General features: G+C 44.1%; 1 protein-coding gene across 7 annotated transcripts in view; it reads left to right on the top strand.

The window, feature by feature from the left end:
- Positions 1 to 4,072: 4,072 nt before the first annotated feature.
- WEE2 (WEE2 oocyte meiosis inhibiting kinase) overlaps positions 4,073 to 13,400 on the top strand; it is a 30,044-nt gene continuing 20,716 nt past the window's right edge. For all 7 annotated transcript variants that reach the window (XR_015161967.1, XR_015161966.1, XM_086395175.1 and 4 more), the window contains exons 1-2: positions 4,073 to 4,560; positions 11,223 to 11,419. Coding sequence is in view for 5 of the 7 variants with exons in the window: in XM_086395175.1 (XP_086251301.1) it covers positions 4,216 to 4,560; positions 11,223 to 11,419 (542 nt within the window). In the remaining 2 variants the exon portion in view is untranslated. The remainder of the gene's footprint in view (positions 4,561 to 11,222; positions 11,420 to 13,400) is intronic.

Below are 13,400 nucleotides of genomic sequence, written 5' to 3'. Positions count from 1 at the left end.
AACACGCGCTGAAGCAAAGATGCAATCTTGCACAATGTAAAGAGGATAAGGACAAAGAAAAGAGTAAAGTGTGACACCAAAAACAACAGGGCTGTGGACCAGACAGAGATGTGCATCTCCAGGGACCCTTGGGCCATCAAGGTCAGTGACTGCCCAATCCTGACTGTTCTATTTTCCAGATTGGGAAAATTTTTTTTTGTACTTGTTATTATAACTAGTTGGGATTTCCAGGTGGCACTTGCCGGAAAGAACCTGCCTGCCAATGCAAGAGATGCAACAGACGTGGGTTTGATCCCTGGGTTGGGAAGAGCTCCTGGAGGACGAGGTGGCAACACACTCCAGTATTCTTGCCTGGAGAATTCCATGGACAGAGGAGCCTGGCGGGCTACAGTCCACAGGCCCACAGAGTCAGACACAACTGAAGCGACTTAGCACGCATGCATGCATTATAACTAGTTATATCTGAGGCCTTAGCGACAATCATCAGTTCAGTTCAGTTGCTCAGTCATGTCTGACTCTCTGCAACCCTATGGACTGCAGCATTCCAGGCTTCCCTGTTCATCACCAACTCCTGGAGCCTATTCAAACTCATGCCCATTGAGTAGGTGATGCCATCCAACCATCTCATCCTCTGTCATCCCCTTCTTCTCCCGCTTTCAATCTTTCCCAGCATCAGGGTCTTTTCCAATGAGTCAGTTCTTCGCATCAGGTGGCCAAAGTATTGCAGTTTCGGCTTTAGCGTCAGTCCTTCCAATGAATATTCAGGACTGATTTCCTTTAGGATGGACTGGTTGGATCTCCTTGCAGTCCAAGGGACTCTCAAGAGTCTTCTCCAACACCACAGTTAAAAAGCATCAATTCTTCAGCACTCAGCTTTTTTTATAGTTCAACTCTCACGTCCCTACATGACTACTGGAAAAACCATAGCCTTGACTAGATGGACCTTTGTTGGCAAAGTAATGTCTCTGTTTTTTAATATGCTGTCTAGATTGGTCATAACTTTTCTTTCGAGGAGCAAGTGTCTTTTAATTTCGTGGCTGCAGTCACCATCTGCAGTGATTTTGGAGCCCCCAAAAATAAAGTCTGTCACTGTTTCCACTGTTTCCCCATCTATTTGCCATGAAGTGATGGGACCAGATGCCAAGATCTTAATTTTCTGAATGTTGAGCTTTAAGCCAACTTTTTCGCTCCCCTCTTTCACTTTCATCAAGAGGCTCTTTAGTTCTTCTTCACTTTCTGCCATAAGAGTGGTGTCATCTGCATATCTGAGATTATTGATATTTCTCCTAGCAATCTTGATTCTATCTTGTGCTTCCTCCAGCCCAGCATTTCTCATGACATACTCTGCATATAAGTTAAATAAGCATGGTGACAATATACAGCCTTGATGTACTCCTTTCCTGATTTGGAACCAGTCTGTCGCTCCATGTTTGGTTCCAACCATTGCTTCCTGACCTGCATACAGATTTCTCAGGAGGCAGGTCAGGTGGTCTGGTATTCCCATCTCTTGAAGAATTTTCCGCAGTTTATTGTGATCCACACAGTCAAAGGCTTTGGCATAGTCAATAAAGCAGAAATAGATGTTTTTCTGGAACTCTCTTGATTTTTTGATAATCCAACAGATGCTGGCAATTTGATCTCTGGTTCCTCTGCCTTTTCTAAAACAAACTTGAACATCTGGAATTTCACAGTTCCACATCTCAAAATTCCATCTGGAATTTCCACGGTTATGTACTGTTGAAGCCTGGCTTGGAGAATTTTGAGCATTACTTTACTAACATGTAAGATGAGTACAATTGTGTGGTAGTTTGAGCATTCTTTGGCATTGCCTTTCTTTGGGATTGGAATGAACTGACCTTTTCCAGTCCTGTGGCCACTGCTGAGTTTTCCAAATTTGCTAGCATTTTGAGTGCAAATTCATCTGCTGAGTGCTAATACACGGAAGGTGAATGGCACAAGTTTCTGATAGAATTACTGCTGATAACATAAGATCTAGGTCATCATGATGGCATAGTTGCCGCCCTAGGCAAACAGTGCAGTCCTAAATAAAGGTAATTCAGAATTCAAGCAAGGCAGAGAGGAAAGGCAGGGGTGATGGTGAAAACAAATGGACCAACCCTGTGCTCTGCCTGCAGGCCTGTGATCCAGACTGTTTCAGGTTAGTCTCATCCTCCCTGAGAGCAGAACCAGTGTCCAGCTGCCCTGGAGAGGTGAGAATGACTAGTTACGACCTCAAGAAGGGAAAATTGATAGCCACCAAGGCTGTAGTGAAGGAATTATATCATATGGCCTCCTGGTTTGTAAACAAGAACCCAACTCCAAAGCCCAGAATCTCAGTTAACAGGAACTTCTTTGTGAAAAAGTGAAAGCATTAGTTGCTCAGTCATGTCCGACTCCTTGTAACCCCATGGACCCCACCAGGCTCCTCTGTCCGTGGAATTCCCCAGGCAAGAACACTGGAGTAGGTTGCTATTTCCTTCTCCAGGGGATCTTCCTAACCCAGGGGATCTTCCTGAAGACTCAGGGATCAGACCCAGGCCTCCTGCATTGCAGGCAGATTCTTTACCATCTGAGCCACCAGGGAAGCCTGTGGGATGCCAGCTCTCTGACCAAGGTGAGCAGGGAGCTACCCTGTTGAATGATCTGGAAAGTCGGCATAGCAGGAGGGACCGGGAAGGACAAAAGAAGGCTTGGGTGCCGTGCACACCTAAAAAGCTGGGGCATGAGAAGGTGTTTAGCTGAGAAGACACTTTCGTATGTCCCTAGATACTCTTCTCTTGGATTAAGCTCCTCATGAGTTCAGGTGGGGAATAGGAAGAGAGTGAGAGGGGAGAAAGGAGTGGAAGGATTGGTAAAGAGAGAGAAGGTGAAAAGTGGGTGCCAAGTAATGGGTGACCGAAGACCATCAAGAGATGGGACAGTGAGTTTGTTTCATTCAAGACCAAACCCAGGACCACCCTGGGGGTCCAGTGGCTAAAAATCCCTGCTGTCAATTCGGGGGACCTGGGTTCGATCCCTGGTTGGGAGCTAGATCCCACTTGCTGCAGCTGAGAGTTGGCATGCCACGGCTGAGACCTAGCACAGCCAACTCATCCTCACCAGTTCTCTCACTTTGGGTCCACATCTGTCATGCAAGTACTTTTTCCTGTCCAGTCCCTCCAGAGTCTCCCCTGAGGGCACCAGGGGCTCATTACATCATTTTTGTTTTTCACAGATTGCTTTCACACGGTTTCTCCTATAAAATGATATCAGTGGCCTTATTTTGCTCCTCAAAGTGTTTTTTATTTTTATCCCCCACCCCCCATAGGGACTACTCTGAGAAAGAAATTGAATAACGTATGTAAAAGATATCTAAACAGTAAGAAAATACATTTTACAAAATAAGGCATTTGGGGCCCAAGTAGTCACCATTTTCTAGTAATACATTTATCTGTTTCTGGGTTGCTGATCTTTCTACCTTTCTTTTTTCTTTGGGGTATAAAAATGTGTCCAGTTCTCTAAAAGCTTTAACTGCTCATACCCAGGGGTGAGAGGAGAGTGTGGAGATGCCTGAATTAGGACAGTTGTGTCTGGTAGAGATCTCAGGTATGTGTCTGTTAGAGAGATGAACTCCAGCCAAGATACGTTAGCTGCCGTTTGACGATTATTATGCTATCCAGGTGATACTGAATTCTAAGGAACTGCTTTTACCCACTGGGCGGGTGGTGAGTGGGGGGAGAGAAGAGGGCTGTATTTCTAAATGGGAGGTAGAAAAGAGTTGATGTCTTTCCAATAATAAGCTTGTTCCTAATTAGCAAATGTGTGTTTTTAAAAATTAATTGTAATATTTTATTGTTAAGTAAAATTACAGATACCAATGTGTATGTTTAAAGCCATGCTAAAGTAAAGAATCCAAGTGGCTCCCTAGTAGTTGGTAGCACGTGGATTCAGGGAGACTGCGGGAGTTCTATACATAAATTGGATTTAATTGCTCAAAAAGTTACTGCAGCCTTCTTTAATCAGAATGGAAATAGGGAGAAGCTGAGATCTTACAGGTGCACGGTACTTAAGTGAGAAAACCAACGGCATGTCTCCGTGTAGCTGTTAGTTGGCCGAAGGAAAGCAGGGCTGGAACTGGGGAACGTGTCAGCTTACATTCTCTCTCCTCCTTGTTTCAGTAGCTCTGTTTCCTTCTGCTAGGCCTTCTTGCCCAGGTGGTAAAGCTCTTTGGCTGAGATGGGTGACCACAATGAGAACAAAGAACTGAAGCAGAAGTTAAACTTTTCCTGTTGTGAAGAGGAGCATGAGAACAAGGGGCAGGAGGAAGCACAGGAGAGCGAGGAGGCCCAGACTCAAACCCCAGAGAGGCCTAGAGGTCAGGATTCAGAGGTGAAGCTCACACCTCCCAGGACGCCCCTTGGTAACGAATATGACCTCAGCGCACTTTACGAAAGAGACCAAGCGAGTCCAGATCAGGGTCTCAGGACTCCAGTGTCACACTCCCTCGCACGCCCTGAAACACCACCAGCCCCACCAGACAAGAGCAGGCCGTCACACTGCGAGAGCCCCTTCACTCCCAAAGTAAGTCCACTATGGGGGGAGAGGGAGCCAGGCCACCTAGGCCTGTGGTCCTTCAGTTCAGCTGATAGAGAATGAGGGTGCAGTCCTAGGCGTGTGACGGATGTGCTTCATGCTCTGTATATGTCTTCAATTATGTATTTGCTGGTGAAAATGAAGAAGAGTCGAAAGCTACCATAAAACAGAATTAAGTATCTTGCCAGCTGTCTACTGAAAACCATTGCTGTAGGCCCCAGATAAATCTTGGATGGGGAAAACTTTCCTAGTGAAAGAATACTGGATCTGGAAAAAATAGAGGTCTATAGGCCAACCTGTACTCTGTTGTTGTTTAGTCGCAAAGTCATGTCCAACTTTTTGTGACCCCCTACGAGGCTCCTCTGTCCATGGGATTTCCCAGGTAAAAATACTGGAGTGGGTTGCATTTCCTTTTCCAGGGAATCTTCCCGACCTAGGGATCAAACCCATGTCTCCTGCATTGGCTGGCAGATTCTTTACCACTGAGCCACCAGGGAAGCTCAACCTGTACCTATGAGAAAACCAAGGTCTTAGGAGAAAAACTGGCCTGTTATTCAGCCAATGGGAGCGAAAGGACTGGATATGCAATCTTTGGAGCTTAGTCTATTGTTCTTTATATTATGCCAACTAGCTGTATTTTTCTGTGGTTATTTACTATTATTGCCTAATATGTTTACCTCACTGTTTGAACATATATATATCTATATATATCTTTGCTGATGCTCTTTTCAGAAAGAAGTCCTCACCCTTTCTTGGTCTAGTGATGAACAGGCTCTTATAGGTGAACAAAGAGGTAATGTTGATACTACTTTATAACTTGAGGATGGCAACAAGCAAAAGTCCCGAGAAAGCATTTTCCTTTCTCTTTTGCTGTGCTTGGTCTCCTATTACATCATGCATTCTATTAAAGCTAGGATTGGACAGGGGTACCTCTGAATGACTGGTGCCATGGCACAAGAGCCTTAGGCCTGGAATTAGATCTGCTTCCTGCTGGCTCAGCTTGAGGCACTTAAGATCACGGCAATAACATCTCTGCTTCCAATGGCAGCACAGTCACTGTCAGAGGTCTCCTTTGTACCTGCTGAGGGTGGTTGCCACATCTACCAGGAAATACCAGGCTTCTTGTCTGAGTGGTAGACAAATTACTTTCATACCTTCATGCATCCACCTGTGGGGTTTTCAATGGTCCCTATAACCAATCAATCATCCATTTATTTTTTGAGAACCCACTGTGGGCTGGGAGCATATGGCAGTCTCCAGGAGGGGAGATGTGTCTGCAGATACCATGTGGTAGGTGATTCAGGAGTGGTCAGAGTTCTCTGGGTGGATTGCTTCTCAGTGGCTGGTCAGGAAAGAAATGAAAGTAAAGCAAGTATAAGAAGGTCAATGAAAGTTGGTATGGCTTTAACACTTGGCATTTAGGGGGAGAGTGGATACAGAGCATATGGTTCTGAGCAAGAGTGCCCAGGCAAGGAGACAGCATGGTATGTGTATTTTCATTCATTCGCTGAAGACTTTTAACACCTTGATATGCTAGCAGACCTTCTGCTGATAAGCCACACACTGCCTCAGCAAGTGCCTGCAAAATGGTGTGAGGCAATAGCTCACTGTAGTTTTGACTTGCATTTCTATAATGATTAGTGATGTTGAACATCTTTTCATGTACCTCTTGGCCATCTGTCTGTCTTTTTTTTTTTGACAAATGTCTATTCAGGGCTTCTGCCCAGTTTTTGATTGGATTGTTTGTTTCAGTGATATTAAGCCTCACAAGCTGTTTGTCAATTTTGGAGGCTAAATCTCTTGTCGATCGCATCATTTGCAAATGTTTTTTCCCTATCTGAGGGCTGTCTTTTGATTTTGTTTATGGTTTCCTTTGCTGTGCAAAGGCTTTTGAGTTTAATTAGGTCCCCTTTGTTTATTTTTGTTTTTATTTCCATCATTCTGGGAGACAGATTGAAAAAGACATATAAAAGTAAGCAATAATAAGTTAAGAGCAGGTATGCCAGAGGAGTGGTAGTGTGGTGAAAATTAATGAGGCATGAAGTCTCAAGACAACCAGGAAACCTTTCCAAAGAAAGCAATGTTTGAGAGCAATCTTACAGAATGAGTTGGAGTTTGCTAGGAAGAGAAGGATTGAGCACTGAAGGCCAAGGGAAAAATATCTACTGAGTCCTGGAGGGAAAATATCATGCCACACCTGGAAGACTACATGTTATTCAGAGCAGCAGGGGTCTGGATGTGCAAGGGGGCAGGTAGAGGGGCAAGAGTAGGTAGGTAGGTAGGAGCTAGACCAAGATTTTATCCTGAAAGTGTTGAGAGAGCCATTAAGTGGTTTTGGTCAGAGGCATTTTTGAGAAATCATGACTTTCATGTGAAGGATGAAATGGAGTGGGAGAGACCAACGAGGCAGGGCAGTGTTCACAATAGATCTGTTGAGAAAAGAAAAGGGCCTTTTCTCAAAAAGGCCTGAACTAGGACAGTGGTGGATTGTGGTAAGCTGAGAGATGTTTAGGAATCGGTAACTGACTTGATGGAGGGGTTGCTGGGAAAGGAGTGGTCTCAGGCGCTGTGAGGCTTCCTGCTTGTCTGATTGAGTAGGTGGTACTTTGAATCAAGGTAGGTGACATTAGAGGATGTATAGGTTTGGAGAAAGAGATATGGTGTAAGTTGTTGGATACATGGCTCTGCACTGCAGGAAAACAACCCCAGTTGGAGAGCTATACTTGGATTTCACCGGCATTTCGGAAGCTGTTGAAGCCATGGGTGTGTTTAAGTTTATGTAACCTGTCTGCCAGAGTAAGAAGAGAAGTGGTACAAGTTAGGAACTCTAGAAATACCAAGATTTAAGGGACAGAAAGAAAACAGAGCCTGGGAGGGAAACTGGAAAGCAACCGAAAAAGTACACACTTTATGAAAAATATAGCTGGGATCAAGATCAGAGGAGAGAGGCAAGGGTGATGGTAATTGGTGATGTTATACTAAAGATGGGCTTCCCAGGTGGCTCAGTGGTAAAGAATCGACCTGCCAGTGCAGGAGATATAGCAGATGTGGGTTTGATCCCTCAGTCAGGAAGATCCCCTGGAGAAGGGAATGGTAACCCACTCCAGTATTCTTGCCTGGAAAATATCATGGACAGAGGAGCCTTGTGGGCTACAGTCCATGGGGTCGCAAAGAGTTGCACGTGACTGAACACACAACACACGTATACTAAAGACAGGGATGCAGAGCAAAGGAGGATTGGCTTAACTCAGCCTTGCTGCAGGGATAGGACCAGAAATCATGTGAAATGACCAGGTCACCATAAGGCCTTCCTAGCAAAATTATCTAGATATAGAAGAGTTTCCTTAGCGGGTAGCAAGTTCCCTGTGGCTAAATGTGTGGAACACTAGTTGACGACTAGTGTAGGAATACTGTAGCAGGGATTCAAGCATCAGGAAGCTAACAGTTGGTTCAGTTCAGTTCAGTTGCTCAGTCATGTCTGACTCTATGCGATCCCATGAATCACAGCACGCCAGGCCTCCCTGTCTATCACCAACTCCTGGAGTTCACTCAAACTCATGTCCATCGAGTCGGTGATGCCATCCAACCATCTCATCCTTTGTCATCCCCTTCTCCTCCTGCCCCCAGTCCCTCCCAGCATCAGGGTCTTTTCCAGTGAGTCAGCTCTTCGCATCAGGTGGCCAAAGTACTGTAGTTTCAGCTTCAGCATCAGTCCTTCCAATGAACACCCAGGACTGATCTCCTTTAGGATGGACTGGTTGGTACTGGGCCTTAAAAGTCTTTCCCAGTCCCTGTGATGTTGTGTCTTATGGGAGGTTGCCACCTTCTCTCACCATCTTCGGAAGTCAAGGAGCTATTCCCCAAATTTCCTTTCTCTTAATCACTACTATAAGAGCTGCTACTTACACAGAACTAGCTATACTCTCTGGGACACACTTTTGCTTTCCACCTGGTCCTCTTTCCATGTTTTCAGTCTGTTTTATTTCCAAGCAGAGCTCATTTTCATCATAAATCTTCTTGCAAACTGTGTTCTTTTGGATTTCAAAAGGATTACTCATAATTCTGTCACTCTGGCAACAAAATCTGTATTCATATCTTTCCCTATATTTTAAGTGGTGTTCACAAAATCAGCCTTCATGTTTCTTGACTAGGAATTCCGGTACTGTCTGCCTTGATACGAACACTTTCCCTTACTTTTAGCTGAAAGGTTTCTAGGCCCTTTTTGTTGTCTTCGAATTGCAGCAACTGGAATTTTATGTGCACTGTTCCAGGAGCGGGTGCCCTACTGCTTCGTACGTGACAGGTGTAATTTTATTTTCTGTGATAATCAGCATCACACACACACAAAATTGTTTCAGAAAAATGATTTACTATAATTCTAAATTCGCTTTCTGAATCACATTGACCATTGAGAAATACCATATTGTATAGTTTTTATTTCTTTTGAACCAATACTCAACCCTTACAGTAAACTTATGGGAAAATTGATCGTTGTTGATGGCTTTGAACAATGATAGCCCCAAGGTTGTTGACCCTCTGAACTCTAAGACCTATGTAGTTAAGTCGCTCAGTCATGTCCGACACTTTGTGACCCCGTGGACTGTGTAGTCTACTCTGTCCATGGGATTCTCCAGGCAAGAATACTGGAGTGGGTTGCCATTTCCTTCTCCAGGGGATCTTCCCGACCCAGGGATTGAACCCAGGTCTCCTGCACTGCGGGCAGACGCTTTAACCTCTGAGCCACCAGGGAAGCCTAAGACCTATGTAAGCCCTTATCAAAACTCTTCACTGAGTCCATTTTTCCTTCTTTTAAAACAATGTTAGGTTACTATGTGTACTCTGTTGCTTCCTTCATTTCTGCTTCTATCAATCATTTGATGAGTATTTATTAATAAGTTCAGGATACATTCCTTGTAGACTCACATCTTTAATTACCTTTTTATGTAGTGAGTCATATTGTAACCTAGCTTCAGCTTCTACACTCAAAAATCATGGGCAGAGACAATCAAAATGGTAAGAATTCTTTCTGAAAGAGCCTCACAATACAATGGCTATAGTTAGTCACTCAATTGTGTCCTACTCTTGGTGACCTCATGATCCCTAGTCCGCCAGCCTCTTCTATCCACGGAATTCTCCAGGCAAGAATACTGAAATGAGTAGCCACACCCAAAGATTGAACCTGGGTCTCCTGCATGGCAGGCAGATTCTTTACCATCTGAGCCACCAGGGAAACCCAGAGTAATTATACTGTGAGGTAATATCTTGGCCCCAGGGTCTACTACTGTCCTCTTGAATCTATACCACAGCCATTCCTCTGGCTCCTGGTGCTTAGGTCATAATAGCATCCTGCTGTCTCATCAGAATTGTTTGATTTCTTACCTCTGTGGTTTGATTTAATTCTGGTTAGGTTTTAGGCTGGTGCTCTTTCACTGTACCCCACTTGGAGTGGTAAGTCCTGCATGTTTTCCTATGGATTAGTATGCTAGTTACATCCCTTGCAGAGCCTTGCATCTTAAGGGCTTAGACTATTCCTTTTCAATCTCTCTACCCCATTTCATGGAGCTCCTCTCAACTGGTGCTACATTTTAAGTGGAATTGGAAACTTCTTCCATGCTTAGTCTATGAAATCTTTCCCTTACAAAGTGATTGTGAGCTGCTGACTAGTGGACTTCATGTTTTTTAAGAGCTGGAATTCACCCTTCAGCACTTAGCCCAGCAAGAACCCAGGTCTCCAGAATTACAGGCAAATCCTTTACTGTTTGAGCCACCAGGGAAGCCCACCTGCTACTTGCTGCTGCTGCTGCTGCTGCTAAGTCGCTTCAGTCGTGTCCGACTCTGTTCGACCCCATGGACGGCAGCCCACCAGGCTCCCCCGTCCCTGGGATTCTCCAGGCAAGAAAACTGGAGTGGGTTGCCATTGCCTTCTCCAATGCATGAAAGTGAAACGTGAAAGTGAAGTCGCTCAGTCGTGTCTGACTCTTAGCGACCCCATGGACTGCGGTCCACTAGGCTCCTCCATCCATGGGATTTTCCAGGCAAGAGTACTAGAGTGGGGTGCCATTGCCTTCTCCGATCTGCTACTTAGTAGGCAACAAATATTGGTATGAATAACTGAGGGGAAATTAAAGTATACACTCTGGGAGCCAAAGTGCCGGGTCTTTTAGAGTCATTTTTATTTGTCTAAGCTTCAGTGTCACCTTTAAAAAGCTGGAGGTAGGACTAGAACTGGTGGTCTCATAGCTGGCTAACCAGAATCGCCCAGGGGAAGCAGGTGGAACTTGACACAAGTACAGATTGCGTGAGAGTTGTACACCAGTGTGAATGTACTTACTGCCACTGAACATACTGAACGTAACAGTAAAGTATGGTTAAAATAGTATGTTTTATATTCTGTGACTTTTACCACAATTAAAAAAAAACATTAAAATGAAAGTACAGATTGCTATTTGGATCCCATGAATCAAAATGTCTAGAGGTAGTCTGGGGATCTGTATGTTTCACAAGAGGACTAGTCACCATGCAACTAGTTTGCACTGCACCAGGTACCCTCTAAGATCCCTTTCAGTGTTAACTACCTAACTGATACAGAATCTTTTTTTTTTTTTTTTAATTAACTCCATTCTGATGTGCCTTTTGTCATCCTCATTCAGGGCCAGGTGAGCCAGTCAATGATTTCTTCAACAGGGAAGCCTCTCCCCCGAAGCTCTAAGCATCTGAAGCTCACACCCGGCCCCTTCATTGATGAGATGACCTCATTGGCTCTGGTCAACATTAATCCCTTCACTCCAGAGTCCTATAGAAAACAATTCCTTAAATCCAATGGCAAGAGGAAAACCCGTGGCGATCTGTAAGTGTCCTGTTGCTATGACTCTTGAGAACTGGTCTTAACTATTGTCAAAAGGAAAGGAGAGTGTTAAAGACTAGCAATAAACAATGTCTGTTTGAATGATAAACATTATGTTTATATATACCCTCCTTCCTAAATGTCAGTGTTGGCTATAACCTTCTTCATCACAGAGATTCTAACACCTTTCCATAACGAAAGAAAAGAAAGAAAGTGAAGTTGCTCAGTCGTGTCCGACTCTTTGCAACCCCATGGACTGTAGCCTACCAGGCTCCTCTGACCGTGGAATTTTCCAAGCAAGAGTACTGGAGTGGGTTGCCAGAAGTGCACAGTAAAATGCCTTCTCTTGAAAGAACAGAGCAGAGTAAGTGAAGATCTGACTTTAATATTAGGAAGTGTAACAGGTGGTGGAATTGCTCTCAAGGGCTCCCCTCTGGTTACTATGAAGCTTGCAATTGGGGAAGGTGTCATTCTCATTTCAGAGAGTACATTGCTGTTTTGAATTCATTGGTATGACTGGCAATGAGAGTGATAGAGCCAGAATTTGAACTCCTCTGCAGGTGATGGAAGATTGGCTGAAGAGAAAAAGAGCGTTGCTTTTGGAGGTGCTAATAGATGGAAAGCTGACTACACTATTCTAGAAAGGTCACTCGGTGGCAGAAATTGACTACCTAAGGAGTTTGCAGATTACTCAGGGGCTTTTTTTTTTTTTTTTTTTAAAGTGACCCTATCCATATTGGAGAAGGAAATAGCAACCCACTCCAGTGTTCTTGCTTGGAGAATCCCAGGGACGGGGGAGCCTGGTGGGCTGCCGTCCATGGGGTCGCACAGAGTCGGCCACAACTGAAGCGACTTAGTAGCAGCAGCAGCAGCATCCATATGTGAGGGAGTGAAGGGGTACTTGCTTTTATTTTTATTTATTTATTTTTTGGCAGCATATGGGATCTTAGTTCCCTTACCAGGGAAGGGGGAATCTGTGCCCCCTTCAAGGAAATGAGGAATCATAACCACAAGACCATCAGGGAAGTCCCACAAGGACATTTCTTTGTCTTCAGTGCTGCTTTTTTTTTTTTTTTTTTATAGAATGGAAGCACCTCTAAAACAGGCCAGTCTTTTGTGCTCAGATGTACTTGGCAAAATAAAGGTAGAGCTAACAATCTTAAAGTCTACAGAGCATTTAACGTGTTGTGTTCTTTTGGAATCAGTGACCCTATATTAATCAGCCTTGTAGCCAGAATAGGCTTCTCTCAATACTGTTTCTTGGATCTTAAGTAAATAGGACTCGAGCACAAGTACACTGGATCTATTCTTGTTACTGAGTATTCCACTGGTTTTTAGCTCTTCAAGATTCTTTGTAAACCTGCAGAGTGAATGGACTCATCTCTCACTGAAGCTAGCAGGAAAAGACTGCTGATTTGAATTCCTGACCCTGAAAGTGATGACGCTTTCATAAAATCACTTAGTGATTCTGAGAGGGTATTTTCCCTTCTTTTTCATTGTGGTGGTGTTATTTTATAAAGATTAGAATGTAGTATTAAATTTAAGTCACAAGTTCGCCTGCATCAATTTCTTTGTGTGAGTATAATCTCCTCCATTTGCCATTTTGACCCTGTCCTTGTCCAGAAAAGAAACCTAACTGATCTAGAAACTGAAATTTTGTTTAAAGATTCCAGAATGCATCTGCTCATGCCAAAAGAGAATATCCGTCAGAGACTTCAGCTTATTGAAAAGTAATTGAAAACATCTTAGCTAGGATTAGAGTGCATTTTGCTATGCCTACAGTCAGCTTGTGAACCTAAGACAGGCCAGGCTCTGGGGAGGCAAGCATGGCAGGGGACATGTTATACTGTGGGGCTGAACAGCCTTAGAGTTTCTCACATGTTCTGTAAGCTCTCTTGACTCCACATCTCAGCATACCTTGTTCTGTTTGTCTGAAACCCTTTTTCTTTTCTTTTAGCTGGTTCCTCCTCATTTTTGGAATCTT

The sequence above is a fragment of the Bos grunniens genome, chromosome 4, assembly GCF_055505025.1.
Source record: "Bos grunniens cultivar Pamir isolate PY7600 chromosome 4, Bosgru_T2T1.0, whole genome shotgun sequence".
NCBI classification, from domain to species: Eukaryota; Metazoa; Chordata; class Mammalia; order Artiodactyla; family Bovidae; genus Bos; species Bos grunniens.
The sequence above is the reverse complement of the archived record's forward strand: the minus strand, read 5'-3'. Positions and strand labels throughout refer to the sequence as shown.